This window comes from Nerophis ophidion, linkage group LG04 (genome assembly GCF_033978795.1).
Source record: "Nerophis ophidion isolate RoL-2023_Sa linkage group LG04, RoL_Noph_v1.0, whole genome shotgun sequence".
NCBI lineage: Eukaryota > Metazoa > Chordata > Actinopteri > Syngnathiformes > Syngnathidae > Nerophis > Nerophis ophidion.
This window is the reverse complement of record NC_084614.1, coordinates 46,634,137-46,655,083: the sequence shown is the minus strand read 5'-3', so window position 1 is coordinate 46,655,083 and position 20,947 is coordinate 46,634,137. Positions and strand designations below refer to the sequence as shown.

Here is a 20,947-nt window from a genome sequence, read left to right as displayed (position 1 = left end):
AACTGAGGATGTTGTGGATAGGTGGAAGGAATACTTCGAAGACCTCCTCAATCCCACCAACACGTCTTCCTATGAGGAATCAGTGCCTGGGGAATCTGTGGTGGACTCTCCTATTTCTGGGGCTGAGGTCGCTGAAGTAGTTAAAAAGCTCCTCGGTGGCAAGGCCCCGGGGGTGGACGAGATCCGCCCAGAGTTCCTTAAGGCTCTGGATGCTGTGGGGCTGTCTTGGTTGACAAGACTCTGCAGCATCGCGTAGACATCGGGGGCGGTACCTCTGGATTGGCAGACCGGGGTGGTGGTTCCTCTCTTTAAGAAGGGGGACCGGAGGGTGTGTTCCAACTATCGTGGGATCACACTCCTCAGCCTTCCCGGTAAGGTTTATTCAGGTGTACTGGAGAGGAGGCTACGCCGGATAGTCGAACCTTGGATTCAGGAGGAACAGTGTGGTTTTCGTCCTGGTCGTGGAACTGTGGACCAGCTATATACTCTCGGCAGGGTTCTTGAGGGTGCATGGGAGTTTGCCCAACCAGTCTACATGTGCTTTGAGGACTTGGAGAAGGCATTCGACCGTGTCCCTCGGGAAGTCCTGTGGGGAGTGCTCAGAGAGTATGGGGTATCGGACTATGTTATTGTGGCGGTCCGCTCCCTGTACGATCAGTGCCAGAGCTTGGTCCGCATTGCCGGCAGTAAGTCGAACACATTTCCAGTGAGGGTTGGACTCCGCCAAGGCTGTCCTTTGTCACCGATTCTGTTCATAACTTTTATGGACAGAATTTCTAGGCGCAGTCAAGGCGTTGAGGGGTTCCGGTTTGGTGACGGCAGGATTAGGTCTCTGCTTTTTGCAGATGATGTGGTCCTGATGGCTTCATCTGACCGGGATCTTCAGCTCTCACTGGATCGGTTCGCAGCCGAGTGTGAAGCGACCGGAATGAGAATCAGCACCTCCAAGTCCGAGTCCATGGTTCTCGCCCGGAAAAGTGTGGAGTGCCATCTCCGGGTTGGGGAGGAGACCCTGCCCCAAGTGGAGGAGTTCAAGTACCTAGGAGTCTTGTTCACGAGTGGGGGAGGAGTGGATCGTGAGATCGACAGGCGGATCGGTGCGGCGTCTTCAGTAATGCGGACGTTGTACCGATCCGTTGTGGTGAAGAAGGAGCTGAGCCGGAAGGCAAAGCTCTCAATTTACCGGTCGATCTACGTTCCCATCCTCACCTATGGTCATGAGCTTTGGGTCATGACCGAAAGGATAAGATCACGGGTACAAGCGGCCAAAATGAGTTTCCTCCGCCGTGTGGCGGGGCTCTCCCTTAGAGATAGGGTGAGAAGCTCTGCCATCCGGGAAGGGCTCAAAGTAAAGCCGCTGCTCCTCCACATCGAGAGGAGTCAGATGAGGTGGTTCGGGCATCTGGTCAGGATGTCACCCGAACGCCTCCCTAGGGAGGTGTTTAGGGCACGTCCAACCGGTAGGAGGCCACGGGGAAGACCCAGGACACGTTGGGAAGACTATGTCTCTCGGCTGGCCTGGGAACGCCTCGGGATCCCCCGGGAAGAGCTAGACGAAGTGGCTGGGGAAAGGGAAGTCTGGGTTTCTCTGCTTAGGCTGTTGCCCCCGCGACCCGACCTCGGATAAACGGAAGAAGATGGATGGATGGATGGATGGATGGATAGTGCGAATTAATTGTCGATAAAACAGGAAAAGTCACCTCAACATTTTGTCAGTTTTTTGGATTATAAATTATTCAAAGTGCTCATCCCCACCAACACCAATAATACCACACCACCTAAAAAGGGCTCTCCCCTGAGCACAGCCATAACTTCCTTGCACTAAACCTGCAGAAAATAATACTTCTCAGGGTTACCCATGTTTGCATTGTCATACTTTTCACTAATTTCTTATACTTTATTAAAGACCTACTGAAAGCCACTACTACCCACCACGCAGTCTGATAGTTTATATATGAGTGATGAAATATTAAAATTGCAACACATGCCAATACGGCTTATTTAGTTTACTAAATTAAAATTTTAAATTTCCCGGAAGTTTTGTCTTGAAAACATTGTGTAATGATGACGTGTACGCAAGACGTCACGCGTCTTTAGGAAGTATGAGCCCTGCGCACACACACAGCTAAAAGTCGTCTGCTTTAACGGCATTATTACACAGTATTTTGGAGATCTGTGTTGCTGAATCTTTTGCAATTTGTTAAATTAATATTGGAGAAGTCAAAGTAGAAAGATGGAGTTGGGAAGCTTTAGCCTTTAGCCACACAAACACACAGTGATTCCTTGTTTAAAATTCCCGGAGGTGAAAATTTCCTATGGATCACAGCGCGGTCAAGCGAACATGAATCCAGACCAAATGTCAACCAGCAGGTTCCGGTGAGAAAATTGTGGTCAAAAGTCGCTTCTTACTGGAGAAAAGCTGAGCTTGGGCCGTCCATGAAGCTGCCGTCGACTTCCCTGAGACACTGCGCGTCAAGACACCCGTGGACACACCCTTCCGACCAGGTACTATTAATCTCACTAAAACACTAGCAACACAATAGTAAGATAAGGGATTTCCCAGAATTATCCTAGTAAATGTGTTAAAAAAAAAAAACGCGATTGCTTTGGGATGGATTCCGATGTTTTTAAACACATTCACATTGTTTTCAATGGGAGCCTCCCTCAAAGTGCTATTCAGACCAAGAAAACGACAATTTCCCCGTTATTTTGAGCGAGGATGAAAGATTCGTGTTTGAGGATATTGATAGCGACGGACTAGAAAAAAAAAAAAAAAAGAGTTAAAAAAAAAAACGCGATTGCTTTGGGATGGATTCCGATGTTTTTAAACTCTTTTTTTTTTCTAGTCCGTCGCTATCAATATCCTCAAACACGAATCTTTCATCCTCGCTCAAATTAATGGGGAAATTGTCGTTTTCTCGGTCTGAATAGCACTTTTTGAGGGAGGCTCCCATTGAAAACAATGTGAATATGTGGAGCCCCCACACTTGCGACGTCATCGTCTGCTACTTCCGGTAGAGGCAGGGCTTTTGTCTTAGCACCGAAAGTTGCGAACTTTATCATGGATGTTCTCTACTAAATCCTTTCAGCAAAAATATGGCAGTATCGCGAAATGATCAAGTATGACACATAGAATGGACCTGCTATCCCCGTTTAAATAAGAAAATCTAATTTCAGTAGGCCTTTAAGCATTTCTTACGTAGTCCCTCTTTTTGCGGTTTAGTTTTAAGAGGTTATTGTTAAGTGTTCAATGTGATTTTAGAATTTTGTTTACATTGTTTGAATGTTTTCCGTAAATGTGTTGACATTTACTTTACTTTCTGCCTTTATATCAAAGTGGATCATAATCAGTGGTAGGTTACATTTTAGGTTAGGTTTACATTCTATGTATTTTTCTCTTGCTCCTTATTTTTGATAGGTTATACAAAATATCAATAATTATCGATATCGACTGATATAAGACATGTATACCTTGATACAGTTTTTATCTACATCACCCAGCGTTAGTCAGAATTATACAGTACATACATGATCAAATACAAACGAATTAGGTGTGGATTGGTTCTTAAAGATCCCTGATCGGATCTTTTCGTTTCTGGTTCGTTGTAAATTGTTGTTCTTTTTAACAGCCAAAAATACCATATATCCCAATAAACGACAATTACCATTTACCAGCAGTAATTTTTACAAAAATATCCTATAAAATAAAACTTGAAAATTGACTCTGACTCTTGAATTAGTGGAAACAAAAACAATCTTTAAAATGTTTATAAACAAATTATACAACAGCAACATAAAATTAAGCACTAGTTTATTTGTTTGAATCAAAACAAAAACAATGTAAACATTGGGATATGATATACAAGTTTTTGCCATGTCTGACTTTTAAAATTTTAAATAATAGAAGTAGCAGAAGTACTGCTAATAAGGGTAGTAATAAGTAGTCGCTGTGTATGACATTGAGAGATGATTCATGGAAATAAAAAAGGCAGTGCCTGCTGCTACGTGACTTAGGGTGCAACGGTATTTTAAATACCGCAGTATTTTGGTTTCAAAATCTTCGCATTAATTCCATGACGCTTGGCGGTATCAAACAAAATATTGGTGTGTCGTTTATTTTGGGCAACACCTTGTTGCAGAGCAAGTAGGGAAATCAATAAAAAAAAAAAAACGTACATACTGAGAAATATGAGTAAACTGAAAAACTACTTGATGAATCCTCAATCCATCCATCCATTTTTTCCGACACTTGTTTGAAGCCTATCATGCTACGCTCGAGCAGAAGGCAGGATGCATCCCGGACAAGTCGCAACCTCATAAGTAATCACTCAGAATATATATTTTAAGCAAACAAAGCCAAACATCAGTTTGTGGGGTATTTACATTATTAAAAGTTTAAGTGTTAGTTAACTTCTCTGTGTAGAAGCATTTTCCAAACTGACATGTCCACTGTGGGGGGACATTGCTTCTCAGAAAGTAAAAGTTGAAAAACACTAAAGTGAACATTATTGCTTTACACTTGTGACTCTTGATGTTTACATTGTCACTTTAAAGACTTGCAACTGTAAGCTTTTTTAGTATTTGCTTAAAACAATAGATGTTCCTGCACAATTATTTGCACTTAAAAATACATGTTTATAGTATCATTAGAACATTTTATCAATGTTTGAGAACAATTAAACGAAGAGTGTTTGTCCGAAACACACTTAAACCACAATAATATCGTACCGTGGCCTTAATACTGTGATAATCCATCCCATCCATTTTCTACCGCTTATTCCGTTGGATTTTGATACCGTCACATCCCTTTAAGTGACGTGTGACGTCAGCAAGGGAGAGAAGCATTAGCTGCAGTACACAGGAGTGACTGGAACTACGACATACTGCCAAAAGGTAGCTGTTTATAGTAATACAGCAATTGAACGTGCTTCTGTGACTGTAACTCTTCTTGTCTACAAATGGAATGTAGTAGGATTACATGGTTATCCCTTCAAACAATTATTGTTCATTATATACAGTATAAGTAGTTGTAGTAGAATTAGTTGTGTGATTGGTATAGTAAACATCTACAAGCACAAGCACAGCTACCGGTTCCTCGTTAGTAACCATTTTAAAATTTCAACAACGGCGTAGCACACAAACAAAGGACTCTACCTGTGCTACAGTGTAAATTAGTTCATTAGAACATCAATTCTGTTTTACCAACAATGTTTTTCATCTAATGTCGGAAATGTGGGGGGACAGATCACTATCACTTTGAATCTGACAGGGATATGTTCTGCTCTAAAATGAACGCCAACCACGTTCGACAAGTAAGATGTCCTCTGGACAAATGGCCAAAGAACACAAAGACTGAGCATTGTTTGTTTTTTTTACAAATTCAGTACAGTAGTACTTATTTTATCGTGTGTTTTGACACCATGTGAGATTGAATAAACTAATGTTTGCCTTCTTCCACCACACTCGTAGGTGACAATGTGTTGTGTTTTTAAATGAGCTAGGTGTTCTAAAAATGGCTAAATCAACAGCTGCTTCACCCACTCTTAGCCCTACTCCTCCTCCACACACCCCCTCTTTCTTTTGCCGCCCTCTTCAGAGCCATAATATTTTTCAAGATTAAACAATTACGTCTGATATTCTTCGGAGGCGGGAGCGAGGGTTTACTGCTAGAGGAGACAATGCAATTATCTCTCCACAACTCAGCCCTGGGAAGGAATGCCTGGACGTCAGCTGATAATGTGGCACACACAACTCAATATGTAATCTTTGTCTGCAAAATCATTTGTCCAGTGAGGTTTGGAACTGGCAACAAAACATATGCTGTCAGAACAAATTATCAAGTCTGTAACATATAATAATCACAATATTTTTACTGTAACAAATAAACAGGGGTGTAAGGTGTCTGAGGATGGAGCCAATACCTGCCTTAATGCATCTTAATACAATTTGATAGAAATGGAAATTGAAACTATTCATCATTCATGCCAAATATGTGTGATTGGTGTGGCAAATTGTCGGACTGACTTTAAAAGTGTGTCACTATGCCACGCCCACATCCGATGACTTAGGCTAAAATGCTTTGCCATTTGTTATTGTCCATCTGTCTGGTATCCCCGATTTTGGTTGTAGTCATTTTGGTTAAGTCGCAAGAAGAGGTCCCTCATAATACAATCCGTTTTTGTCCAAAATGGCCAGTGCGGACCAAAATGGCAGATGTCCTGTTTGTTTTCAAACTATTTGTTCTTCCTTTCACAACAGATGAGCACTAAAACTTGTGGCGAAGGCTTTTTTTCTTCTTTTTAAATAAGAAGTGCATCTGAGGTAGTACTGGGGGTTCGTGTTCGGGACCTCGGAAACGTATTATTACAAAATGTGATGAGTTTTTATGCAAAGCGAGGAAAGCATAAAATAATAATAAACACTGCAGCAGAAATAGGGCCTTTGCAGGACTTCGCTCAGTGCTTGGGCCCTAATGAACTTCCCCTTCCTTAGGAATGGCAGGCAGGCCAATGGGGGGGGGGGGTGAATGGTGTAATGGTAAGAGAAACACTAGCATACTTCAGTTTGAGAAACTTTTAGTTGGTATGCTTTATCATCTGTGTTAGTAATCAAAAGAAAAACATTCTGGCACATTAATTTGAAAAATAAGGTGTGTGAAAATGCTAATGACAATCCTCACAGCTGTAGGGCTATTTGTCCTTCAAGTCATTATGTCATATGACAGGGTGTAAGGGTGATACAGACGCTAGGGATTAGGTGGCTAACTGATGTATGAGCATTGCAGCACTGAAACAAACAAATGGCCTCAACGGTGCCGCAACAGTCATGTGTAAAGAAATATTTCTCAAAGCAAAATACCTGTTAGGTGATGATATGCACCGTAACTCAGTGTCTTAACAACTCATACACACGTGGTCTACCGGACAATAAGAAGACATAACTGGCAGCATCAGTGTTGCCAAATTAGCAATTATGTCACCATATTTAGAGAGTATTCAGACAGGTACTGGGAGTTTAAAGGAATTCATCTATTAAAAGTGAAAAACTGCAAGTGTTTTTTTTGCGCCATGCAGTTACTCAATAATCAAACAAAAGTGGTCACAAAAAGTTAAGTACATCCAAACACAAAGGCACTTGTCCATGCCCCAGGGACTATACATTAGCAATATTGCTAAGAAGACAGAGGCTCGGGAAAAATTGTATGTGTTTTGATAGTAGCACACCATCTTCCCAGTAAAATACAAAAACCAGAGACCATCTATAATCTACTTAGTTTTTTTTACAGGCACTTTGTCGAAATAAAATTAACCAAAAATAAAACATAAAAATTGAAATGGAAAATAGAATAAAAAGGCTTAATGTGAGAAGAAAGCTGAAATGTTAATACCACATTGTTTAGGCATGTGCCGATCGATGAGCCACGAATAAAAATCGGCCGATTTTCAGGAAAAGTATGTCATCGCCATTGCCAATAAATGCATTTTATTGCCGATCATAAACATCAATCCGTACTTATTTTTGGTTCACCGGTTGACAAGCGGCTAGCACGCATTTGCCTCTATAAATCGTGTGAAGCCGCTCCTCTAAGCTAATAATAATCACCTCCAGTACGGCAAACAAACTGCATCTTTGTTTCTTAAGTAACATTACTGAGTGATCACACAAAGAGGAAAATAATTTTAAAAACCACTTTGATTTTTTGTTAATATTGTTAAACTTTCAATAGCAATTACCATCAATAAATTGAAAAATGTACTGTTAATACATGTGATCATCAGCCGATCTCACTCATGGATGATTGACAACAAAATCGGCATCATTAAAACCCTGACTGGAACATCCCTATTTTTGTTAGACTTTTCGAAAAAATTACAAGCACATGCGTCACAGTCAATTACGGAAATTAGATTATGACACCAGATGATGTCCAAATTATGCATCTTTAAAAATTGGTAGTTTCGAAACTAAAAACCAAAGAAAAAACATATCCAAAAAAAAAGACTGGGAATCTTTTGGATTTGGACAATACCTTTATCAATTACTGTTCTCATTGATTCTTGATTCTGATTGTTTTAAGAGGCAGGGTCAAAATTGTATTATGAAATTCGCAAGGAGCTATTTCAAGATATAAATAAATATTAATCCTTTGAACTTCAATATAAATGTTATACAGTTTCTTTACACAGGAGTAGACTCATTTTTGAACACCTCAAAAAATATTTAGATATAAGAGGTGTTCTGATCAGGATTTTATGCTGCCAATTCTAATATTGATCATCCATGTGTGAAATTGGCCAATGTAATAACTGTAATTTATTTAATGTATTGATAGTGAGTGTAACAATGTCAACACAATATGTCAAAAACAACAGCCATCCATCCATTTCCTACCGCTTGTGCCTTTCGGGGTCGCGGAGGGTGCTGGACCCTATTTCAGCTGCATTTGGGCGTAAGGTGGTGTACACCCTGGACAAGTCGCCACCTCATCGCAGGGCCAACACAGATTGACAGACAACATTCACACTCACATTCACACATTAGGGCCAATTTAGTGTTGCCAATCAACCTATCCCCCGGTGCATGTTTTTGGAGGTGGGAGGAAGCCGGAATAGCCGGAGGGAACCCACACAGTCACGGGGAGAACATGCAAACTCCACACAGAAAGATCCCAAGCCCGGGATTGAACTCAGGACCTTCGTATTGTGAGGCACATGCACTAACCCCTCTACCACCGTGCTGCCCTTGGTTTATCTTATTACATACAATTGTTTTATCAAAACAATACCCAATAACTAAACAAAATAAAAAAAAATATCTGGTGTTATGAATCCATTGGTTTTACCTTCAAAGTCCTGCTGTGTGTAAATATTAACACAAATTACCTCCCAAAAATAAAAAAGATTTTTGGAAAATAAAAATACTGTCCTATGCACTCTAGTATCGATCATATACTGATGCTACCCTTGGCATCCACACCTCCGATTTATTGATCGAGCGGCCTTACGTCGATTCCTTGTCGCTAAGTGTGCAGCTAGTTTAGCGATAGCTTAGCTACAGTATTAGTTTGCCTGCTCCTGCTTTCTATGTGTTTGACATGTTTAGCATTGTCCTCTAGTGATAATATTACTTGTAAGGAATGAAGTTAAAATGCCGTTTCGGAGGATTATTGACTGAAATTCCAAAGTCAAAGAAATGCTTTCACAGCTTACAAAAGCTGCCTGCTTCATTTTCGATGGTTTATACTGCTGAAAGTGGAAAGAGAAAGAATGCAATGTTGACTTAATGGTGAAGGAATTAAGGTCAAATCTTGCCAATATCTTCACATGAGAATGTTTTGGCAACGGCTCACAAACAATTCTTCCTCCCTACCTGTCAGAAAGGAATGGACTCAGAATGCAAAATGGCTCCTCAGTCGTTAAATGGACCAAGAAAGGAGCACTACGATGAATCATTTCGACTCATTTTGCAGCAGGCAGCAATTTGTTCGCGTAGTAATTCCGAAATGAAATGGGAGGGAAAAGAAAGATGCGGCGCTAATGTCGGAGATAAAGCCGCTTCACAATTCAATATCGTTTAACAGGATTTGGCAGCAGGCTCTAACATTAAGGCCTGAGAGCTGTGAATATTCATGGCCAGTCGCTGTCTTCCTCGGTTGATGGAGGTCGAAGCGGTGCTCCAGTGTGTAATCTAATTCCACATGTTCCTGCTTCATTTCCAAGGACGAGGTGAGAGCGAGCGGCTGTTCGCCTACAAGCTGTTCCGACAGGCGAGTACTGGCGTCTAGAGGTCACAAGTGTTGAACGTGACCTCAGGTCGTTACGATCTATGTGGGGCCAATGACAACGACACGTCGGGCTTCTAGCAATCTCTCTTGTTGCACTTATGACCCGTGATGGCTGCTATTATATTGCAAATTCACTGTCATTTCAAATCGTGTGCAATTATTCCGCTATTAAAAAATCCCGAACACGCAGATATTCAATGCACAAAAACTAGTGTTCCAAATAACAGGAGTCCTTGTTTTCCTACTGTAAAGAGAACATATCCATGTTAAGGGGGAGGGTAGCTTTTTGAAACAAACAGCTCACACATACACACACACCAAGTACAGCTGCTTTCTCTGTGTTTTCAAAAGGTAACCAAGCAACCGGCTCTTGGCCAAGGCCTTTTAGTCACACTCTTATCAGGTAACTGCACTCTACATTTACTCCTTTTCATCAGGTTTCCTTTTTTCCGGGGTAACTGACATTGTTCAGGTTTTGATCAGTAGAACCAGTGGACACTGTGAAGGGGACACCAGAGGACATTCAGTCATATTGTGGAAGGACTAAGATTGGCTAAAAATATTAAATTTGATCGATAACTCTTTAATTTATCAAAATCCGATTCACAAAGCATAATGCCGATATTTTAGTTGATTTCATTTGTAACAGAGTTTTGTAAGATCATTACTGAAAAACGGACGCCAGCCGTACTCTGGAAGTATTTTTTTTTTACATCTTTATATCCCTGCTAGCAGCAATGTCGTCAAATACGCGGAAAAAAACAAGTGGACACTTTCAGGCCTCACAATAAATTGGTTACCTATTTAGAGATGCAACAATTAACCGGTTTTACTATCAACCCTGATTTAAAAACATGACAGTGATTTATTCACAACGGCTCCACAACACTGTGTGTTTCAGTCCTCCTACTAGCTATAAACAAACAATATGCTGGTATTATATTTTCAGCGCGAACCTGCACGGAACAAAACAAAGTTACACCAGTGGTGCAGAAGCTTATCGAGAGACACAATAGTATGAAACATTAGCTTCCAAATGGATGCTGGACGAATCATCAAACTCCCTCCTCCAAAAAAAAAAGAAAAGCTGAAGCCGCCATTGTGGCAACTTTTCAGGTGCTTAAAAAATTACCAGAGAGTCATTGAAGACAATGGCTCACCCCTTAGGAACAACCTGCCAAAACAAAGTTACGACTAAAGGGTCTAATATGTTTAATATGGGGCAGCTTTACGTGCCAATGTAAAGGTAAGACTTAATAACTGAGTTAAATTATGTTCGTGGCAAGATACTTCATGCAGAATGGAGTTCAATATAAATGTGACACAATCAATAGTTTGGCGTTGAATCAGTTCAGTGTACACAAACAACAGGTATTTCTGTCATTCAGTGACCACTTAACATGAGACAGTGCTTTGTCCTGTCTGTGTTCAATAAACTATAGCAATGTTTGCCCTTAATGCATTTGATTGTAGCGGCAAAATATTAGCCGCCACACGACCACCAAATGAGTGCTTTTTACATAAAACAAAATAAATTAATAAAATGTATTGTAACGTCCAAAAGAAGAAACACAAAGTCTGACGCTCTTTTTAGCTTTTATTGAAAATCTGGTGCTAACAACGGGCCCAATTCCAACGCCTATTTCCTCAGTGCAAACAGTTGTCTCCGTGTTTCACTCCGAGACACACATCACTTTCTCATTCTCAAATTTGCACGCTGAAAAAAGCCATACAGTGGAACATTGATTTAGGAACTTAAGTGGTTCTTGAAAATGGTTCGCAAACCGAAACATTGGTCAAGTGAAACGGATTTCCCCATAAGAAACAAGGTAATCATGAATAACCGGTTCTAGTTTCAAAAAGAGTCCCTATTTTAAATAATAAAAAATGCACAATTTGAAGACAAAATAATGTGTTTATATACTGTATATGTATCAAAATAACGTAACAAGTGGGTAATGGCTCAATTATCTATTTTTTTAATCCAAAAACAACAGCAAGCTTAATTGTCAATGCGTACACACACACACACACAGACACACACACACACACACGTCCCGTTTGGTGCACTTCAAAATGTTACCAAACTCGTTGCTACAAAAAAAAATAAGTTACCTTGTGGCATTTAAACAGTCTGGGAGAGCAAAACAAGCACAGTGTCACCAAGTCCCAGTCACCACTAACATTCACACAAACTAGCATTGTGAGGCTCTCCTCCATTGGATCGTATTCCAGTTCTGCATTCTCCTTTGTTGTATTACGGTCCCCTCTGGCATATATTTCCAAAAAAGTCTGGTCGTCCATCCATCCATCCATTTTCTACCGCTTATTCCCTTCCGGGGTCGCGGGGGGCGCTGGCGCCTATCTCAGCTACAATCGGGCGGAAGGCGGGGTACACCCTGGACAAGTCGCCACCTCATCGCAGGGCCAACACAGATAGACAGACAACATTCACACTCACATTCACACACTAGGGCCAATTTAGTGTTGCCAATCAACCTATCCCCAGGTGCATGTCTTTGGAAGTGGGAGGAAGCCGGAGTACCCGGAGGGAACCCACGCATTCACGGGGAGAACATGCAAACTCCACACAGAAAGAACCCGAGCCTGGATTTGAACCCAGGACTGCAGGACCTTCGTATTGTGAGGCAGACGCACTAACCCCTCTGCCACCGTGAAGCCTAAGTCTGGTCGTATTACAGTTAAAAAGATAGGTAGGAATACCATTTCACGTATAAAATCAAGGTTGAAGCGTAAGCTGTCCGAGCAGTCTCATCATGATGCTCTTTTGAAACTTTTAAAAAAATGCCTCAAATTGCTTCGCCGTGCTGGTTTCAGGATTGTCACTTTTGGACATCAAGTCACCATATAAATGACAAGCCATCGCCAGGTGGCTGCTTCCCATTTAGCTACACAAGCCACAAATTTTCTACCTGCTCATGCACTTTCTATCCGTCCTTGTGGCGATATTCAACTCCTTCGGCAAAGTCAGCAACAATATAAGCGTTTTTTTTTGTTTTTTTTATTGTTGCAATTGTGGACTTGTTTCTTTAATATGTATGAGCCAATCAGTGGGCTTTCACCGCATCGCAGCTGCTACTCCAAGCAAAACCTCTTCAAAATGGCTATTTACAGGAAGTGATGTCATCAAAATAGCTGCCTCCCTAGCGATTCTGGCGGAAAACAAAATGATTAAATGAATGACAAAAAGAACGAACTGACCAGTACACAAAGACATTGGTAACACACCGAGGCATATTTGGGTCGATCTAAACGTTCATAGACCGAAAAGTACGCAAATAGACGGTTCGTGAATCAAAGTTTACTGTAACTTGATTACAGGGACAGCCCTGCCGAAACCCTATGTTGTGATGACGTAAGCCATACACAGGGGCTTGTCTGGATCGGAGGCATCATGTCCGAGATGTGGGCATACTGTAATGTATTTGAGATATACCTGCAAACAGCGATCTTCAAAATTTAAGATGACACTGGTGGCTTTTAAGGAGATAAAGAAAAAAATGTTTTTTGCCTTTTTAAAGGAAATACAGTATATGTAATTATAAGGCTGCAACAATTAGTGGACATTGTCGACAACAAATTTTGTCGACAATAGTTGTGACAATGTCACTCGTGTTTTTTCCGAGAGGAAGCGTTTCCATGCCACCACTTGCAAAACCATCACTAGTGATAACATGTAAAGTGTGAGAACATTTCCTCCTATTCTTGTTCATTTTGCAAACTGGACCTTGTTTTTATGGCAGTACATCTGCGATACGCAAGCTTTTAAAGCGGGGGCATGATGTCGGACCTCTGGAGGTAAGACGTGGTTTAGTGTTAGCTTGTACTTTGCTAGCTAGCTAACAAATGAGAGACGAAGTCGTGTGAAACAACTATTATTTTCACCAATTCAGCCAGCTCTACTTTGTCTACATCAATTCTAGTACTTTTCAAAGCAGCATCAATTTGCAATGCCGTAAAGAAAAGGGCACAATAACAAACGCGAACCACACACACACACGCACGCACACACACACACACACACACACACACACGACAGGCACCAATGCGGAGGTATCATAAGATTAAACATACAATCTATTAAATAGTCAACATTTTAAGAATGAATCAAAGATACAATTCTACACATTGAGTCTGCTAAAACTGCCAGGTGTTAATCAACAGTCAATATACCATTTTGCAGCTTTTTAAACATTAAAGATGTTTTCTTTTTGAGGAAGTTACATTTTGTGTTGTTTTGTTTGTTTCCATTGCTGCTATTTTAACTGTTTTTTTTTTCCAAAAACATAAGGGTAATTGTTTTTTTTAACACTTTGCCTTTCCTTTATTTTATACGGACAACATTTTAATGGTCATTTTAGTGTTTGTAACAGCTGAATGAGCAGCCCAGTTACAGTATGAATAAATATTTATGACTGAATTAATCATTGTTGTTGTTTGTAAGCACATGCCTAAAGTAACCTAGGATACATTTAGAAATTGATGGAAAAATTAGAGCCATTAAATGTGTACGCTTTATTGTTCGACTAGTCGACTAATCGTTAAAATAGTCGTTAGTTGCAGCATGTGATGTCATATTGACCACACCCCTAGCAATGCCTTCAACCACACCCCCCACTGCAACAGGTATCTTGGCAATCTAGGGAACCCTGTATAGGCTTTCTATAAAATATAGCAAGTGTAAAACACTAAAATAACATTGTAGAATAACAGCACTACAGAATGGGATCTAATTATTTGCACTCCAAGTATTATTAACGCAGCATGAAATAGATTAGTACAAATGAATAAATAGGCATGGATGACAGTTTATGATAATAACAATTGAGGATTGAATCGAATCCTGATTCATCAATTTAAAACCAAACGAATCAAAATTGAATCGATTTAGGAAATTGACCTAGCCATAAAATTGATAACAATCCTGAGGAAATACTGCTTTGAGACCCAGCGTCCTCTGCAGTACAAATTAGTTTTTGGTCTATTTCTTTCATTTCAAAATAAAATGATTCTGGTCAGACTTGATGCATCTTAACCACTGTTGGTGCTGTCTTTATTGTCCTGTGCTAACACCTAATGTAAAGAGTCAGTCTTTCTCACAGCTTAATATCCTACTGTGAGCCGGCTTCCTCCGCAGTGGAAATGTGTGTTTTGCATACCATGGCTATTTGTTTTTCTGCAATGAGTAACTAACAAAAAAAAAAAAATAGACCTAATACAGATGTCCACTGCTAAGGACGCAGGCTATGATGGAAGGACCTAGGAATTCTGCGTAAACAGATTCACAAAAGAGGCTAGTAAAATTGTAATCTAGTATTAATCACGGACAATGACATGAATGTGACTAAAATGTTGCCATAGTGTGGAGAGAGAACATTTGAGATAGGCTCCAGCGACCCCCCGCGACTCCGAACGGGACAAGCGGTAGGAAACGGTTGGATGGATGGAGTCTTCAATGTAAAGCGCCAAGAAAAAAAGTGCTATATAAATATAATTCACTTCACAAAACACTTTTTAAATAATTAACTCATCATTATCTTTCCTCAAAGACAACACAGACATACATGTACAGTGGGGCAAAAAAGTATTTAGTCAGCCACCGATTGTGCAAGTTCTCCCACTTAATATGATGACAGAGGTATGTAATTTTCATCAAAAGGTACACTTCAACTGTGAGAGACAGAATGATTTAAAAAATCCAGGAATTAACATTGTAGGAATTTTAAATAATTTATTTGTAAATTATGGAGGAAAATAAGTATTTGGTCAACCATTCAAAGCTCTCACTGATGGAAGGAGGTTTTGGCTCAAAATCTCACTATACATGGCCCCATTCATTCTTTCCTTAACACGGATCAATCGTCTTGTCCCCTTAGCAGAAAAACAGCCCCAAAGCATGATGTTTCCACCCCCAAGCTTCACAGTAGGTGTGGTGTTCTTGGGATGCAACTCAGTATTCTTCTTCCTCCAAACACGACAAGTTGAGTTTATACCAAAAAGTTCTATTTTAGTTTCATCTGACCACATGACATTCTCCCAATCCTCTGCCGTATCATCCATGTATCCATTTTGGTATAAACTCAACTCGTCGTGTTTGGAGGAATAAGAATACTGAGTTGCATCCCAAGAACACCAAACCTACTGTGAAGCATGGGGGTGGAAACATTATTTTTTGGGGCGTTTTTTCTACTAAGGGAACATGACGATTGATCCGCGTTAAGGAAAGAATGAATGGGGCCATGTATCGTGAGCCAAAACCTCCTTCCGTCAGTGAGAGCTTTGAATGGTTGACCAAATACGTATTTTCCACCATAATTTACAAATTAATTCTTTAAAATTCCTGGATATTTTTTTCCACATTCTGTCTCTCACAGTTGAAGTGTACCTATGATGAAAATTACAGACCTCTGTCATCATTTTAAGTGGAGAACTTGCACAATCGGTGGCTGAGTAAATACTTTTTTGCCCCACTGTATGTCAAAACCATCCATCATTACCAGTAAATATTTGAAATAATAGTTTCTGTTCGTCTCTAGATGCCATTTGTTTCATTTGATCAACTTTATGTGTCGCCTGAGTTGAACTGCACAAAGAAACTAGAGCGGAAATGCTCTTATATGACCATTACAGAAGAGTTCACAGATATTGTTTGTTCCTGAAGACAAAAATGTCAAAAGAATACTTGGAGTTGGACAGATAGTGTTCTTGTGCGCCCAAGTGGAACATTGCCCAAATGACGAGGCCACGCCGCCATTAGGATGCTAATGAGCCTCAACTAGCGCACACAATGTGAGCCACGAGACAAAAGAAGGTTAAAAAAAAAATGTCCTAGTTCAGCTATTGATGCACAATCTTTACATGGGCAAATCCTCCAAAAAGGCCTTTCTTTATGATACGAGGGATATCTATTCCAGGATCCCATCTCTAAGTATTTAAACTAAGGGTGACAAAAGCATACCATTAAAAATCAGAAATATATATAAATGATAAATGGGTTGTACTTGTATAGCGCTTTTCTACCTTCGAGGTACTCAAAGCGCTTTGACACTACTTCCACATTTACCCATTCACACACACATTCACACACTGATGGAGGGAGCTGCCATGCAAGGCGCCAACCAGCACCCATCAGGAGCAAGGGTGAAGTGTCTTGCTCAGGACACAACGGACGTGACGAGGTTGGTACTAGGTGGGAATTGAACCAGGGACGCTCGGGTTGCGCACGGTCACACATCCACTGCGCCACGCCGTCCCTTCATATCTTCATATCCATTCATCCACTTCCTACTTCTTATTCCCTTTTGGGGTTGCGGGGGGCGCTGGCGCCTATCTCAGCTACAATCGGGCGAAAGGCGGTGTACACCCTGGACAAGTCACCACCTCATCGCAGGGCCAACATAGACAGACAGACAACATTAACACTCACATTCACACACTAGGGCCAATTTAGTGTTGCCAATAAACCTATCTATTTTTTTTCAAATTTGGGTTTTTGGTGGGAGGAGTCAAGCGGTAGTTTCAGTGTAAATTCCAGAACACTAAAGAGACCACACCCATACACTCAGGAGAGAAATATAGTTTTTAAACAGACTAAATTGATCTGCAAATGTTTAAAAAAAAAACATTTTTAAGCAATGTCCGGGAATACACATTGATTGATTTGAAAGTAGAGAAGTACTTGAACATTTACATATTGAGTTAGAAATATCTAAAGTAAACCCATCCCACAAAATAAACAAAATTAGTTTAACAAGGGAAAAAACATATATATTTCATGTCATGTTAAGTACAAGCAGCAACACAAACAGTGTATGGTTTTACTATGTTTGCTGGGATTTTGGACTCAGTAGCCACAGGTTTAAAAGCACACTGATAGGACTATCATAATCATATCTATTTTACATATCATATCATATCATAGTATCATAATAACATCATACAATATGGGTAATTATCAACATAATATCATAGCTATTTTACTAAGCGTACGTTGAATTACAACCAAATATAAAAATACTGAGATATTACACACTATTGTAAAATTGAAAAACATAAACTAAGTAAACTTTTTTCACTATTAGTCGATGCTGTCTTTCTTTGTGAATGTGCTAAATGATTAATTAAAACAAATAACTGACATTGAATGAGATTTAGTGTACAGTTTAAACGCGTGTTTGTTTTACGCTATATTGTAACATTAATAAAGAGTTACGCGCCTTAGTTATTAGGGCTTGTCTCATTCAAATGTGTGTTTCTTAGCCTTCTGGACAAGTTCTATGTCGACCTTGGAAGTTACGACTATTTTTAAAGTCCTTAAAAAAAAAAGAAGAAGCAGGTCCGCGCAGTAATGGCGAAGATGACCGCTCGGTGAGGAGAAACCCGAGGAAGGAAGGACAGAAAGTGGCAATAAATGCAGGGAAACTTACCGCCTAAAAGAGTGAAGAGCAGGCAGCTGAGCCAAGCGTTCGACGCCTCCATTCCCGGGGTGAGTTTAATCGAAGTCCAGTGAGCGAAACTTGCAGTAAAAAGTTGCGGCGTGTGAGCAAAGAGCAGCGGCCACAATCCAGCATCAGACTGCAAGAAGACTCCTCCTGCCAGCTCTGCAGGTGCACTCAGGGCGGCCGGGTGTCACGTGACCTGGGGCCGACTTCAACTGCGTACGGCAGCGACATTTAGTGGTAGGGTGAAGAACTGCAACTGTAGCCTGCAATATCGGCTGTCATCTTCTGTAGTGCTCTCTCAAGTGGACACATTTTTTTATATGCAATCGAGACAATGAACTTCTATATGTATGTATTTACTTATGGTTTATGGTTTGAGTTTGTTTCGAACGTGCATACAATTACATGATACTGTATATAACAATGTATGTCACGTCAAACAAGTTGTTGACTATAGCACTCAAGACAAAGAGCGTGTCAAAAGTTTTTTTTACGTGAAAACAATAGCTTTATTTTTTATTAATAAGCTTGTTTTATTATTATTAATTAAGTAATACACACACACACACACAAATATCTGTACAGTGGGGCAAACAAGTATTTAGTCAGCCACCGATTGTGCAAGTTCTCCCTCTTAAAATGTTGACAGAGGTCTGTAATTTTCATCATAGGTACACTTCAACTGTGAGAGACAGAATGTGGAAAAAAAATCCAGGAATTCATATTGTAGGAATTTTAAAGAATTTATTTGTAAATTATGGTGGAAAATAAGTATTTGGTCAACCATTCAAAGCTCTCACTGATGGAAGGAGGTTTTGGCTCAAAAATCTCACGATACATGGCCTCATTCATTCTTTCCTTAACACGGATCAATCTTCCTGTCCTCTTAGCAGAAAAACAGCCCCAAAGCATGATGTTTCCCCCCCCATGCTTCACAGTAGGTGTGGTGTTCTTGGGATGCACTCAGTATTCTTCTTCCTCCAAACACGACAAGTTGAGTTTGTACCAAAATGGATACATGGATGATACAGCAGAGGATTGGAAGAATGTCATGTGGTCAGATGAAACCAAAATAGAACTTTTTGGTATATATGTTTATATATATATATATATATATATATATATATATATATATATATATATATATATATATATATATATATATATATATATATATATGTATGTATGTATTGATGGATGGTTGTATATGTGTATATATACATATATACGTATATGTATATATGTATGTATATATGCATATGTATACATACAGTTGTGATCAAAATTATTCAACCCCCACACAATTTTGGTGTTTTAGCAAGTTGGACATTTATTCTGTATTTTGTTTATAGTCATATCAAATAAAGATGCATTAAATAGACAAATGCAACTTGAATTACAACATTATATTTTGTAACATACCAAACAGTGTCATGTCTCTTAATATCTCATTGACAAAATTATTCAACCCCTTGAAGATCATAACTTTTAAGAACAGAATTTGAATAAGGTCTTTTCAATAAGGTGTTGGAAACACCTGTGGATGTGATTAGAACCATAACGAGCAACAATTAAACTGATTGAAAAAGACTGTGACGCTCAGCTTCTTGTAGATGGTCAATGGTGTATTTGCAACATGGTGAAGTCCAGGGAGTGGTCAAAGAAGTCAACAGAGGAGGTAATTTCTCTTCATAAGAAAGGATATGGATATAAGAAAATAGCAAAGACATTACACATTCCAAGAGACACAGTTGGGAGCATAATTCGCAAGTTTAAAGCTAAAGGCACAGTGGAAACATTACCTGGGCGTGGTAGAAAGAGGATGCTGTGTGCGTACAGTGGTGAGAAACCCCCGGGTCACAGCTGAGGAACTACAATAGGACATTGCAGAGGGGGGAACGCAGGTTTCGTCCCAGACAATAAGGCGTGCACTACAAGATGAAGGCCTCCATGCCAGAACTCCCAGGCGCACCCCACTTCTGACTACCAGGCACAAGGAAAATAGACTCCAGTATGCCAAAAAATCATCTGGACAAACCCCAAAGGTTTTGGGAAACTGTTCTATGGAGTGTTGAGACAAAACTGGAACTCTTTGGGCCTATGAATCAATGTTATGTCTGGAGGAGAAAAAAATGAAGCTTACAAAGATAAGAACACCTTGCCTACTGTTAAGCATAGTAGGGGGTCAATCATGCTTTGGGGCTGTTTCTCTGCCTCAGGTACCGGGAATCTCCAGCGCGTTCAAGGCATTATGAATTCTATTTCCTACCAGGATATATTAGCTGCAAATGTCATGAAGTCAGTGACGAAGCTGAGGCTTGGGAGACGTTGGACCTTCCAACAGGACAACGATCCCAAGCATACCTCCAAATCAACATCAGAGTGGTTACAGAAGAGGGGCTGGAAGACTCTGGAGTGGCCTTCACAGTCGCCAGACCTAAATCCTATAGAAAACCGTGGTGGGACTTGAAGAAGGCAGTTGCAGCACGCAAGCCCAAGAATATGAACGAACTGGAGGCCTTTGCCCAAGAGGAATGGGCTAAAATACCTGTAGATGGTTGCAAGAAGCTTGTGTCCGGTTATGTATCACGTTTGAAGGATGTAATTACTGCCAAAGGGTGTTCTACTAAGTACAAAAGATGCATGTAACTAGGGGGTTGAATAATTTTGTCAATGAGATATTAAGAAAAATTTCTTTTTT

At 40.1% G+C, this 20,947-nt stretch overlaps 1 protein-coding gene across 1 annotated transcript in view; it reads right to left on the bottom strand.

The window, feature by feature from the left end:
* Positions 1 to 18,432, bottom strand: part of cxadr (CXADR Ig-like cell adhesion molecule) — a 150,118-nt gene extending 131,686 nt beyond the window's left edge. The window contains exon 1 of the mRNA XM_061898195.1: positions 18,232 to 18,432. Within this exon, the coding sequence (XP_061754179.1) occupies positions 18,232 to 18,283 (52 nt within the window). The 5' untranslated portion in view covers positions 18,284 to 18,432. The remainder of the gene's footprint in view (positions 1 to 18,231) is intronic.
* Positions 18,433 to 20,947: the final 2,515 nt, after the last annotated feature.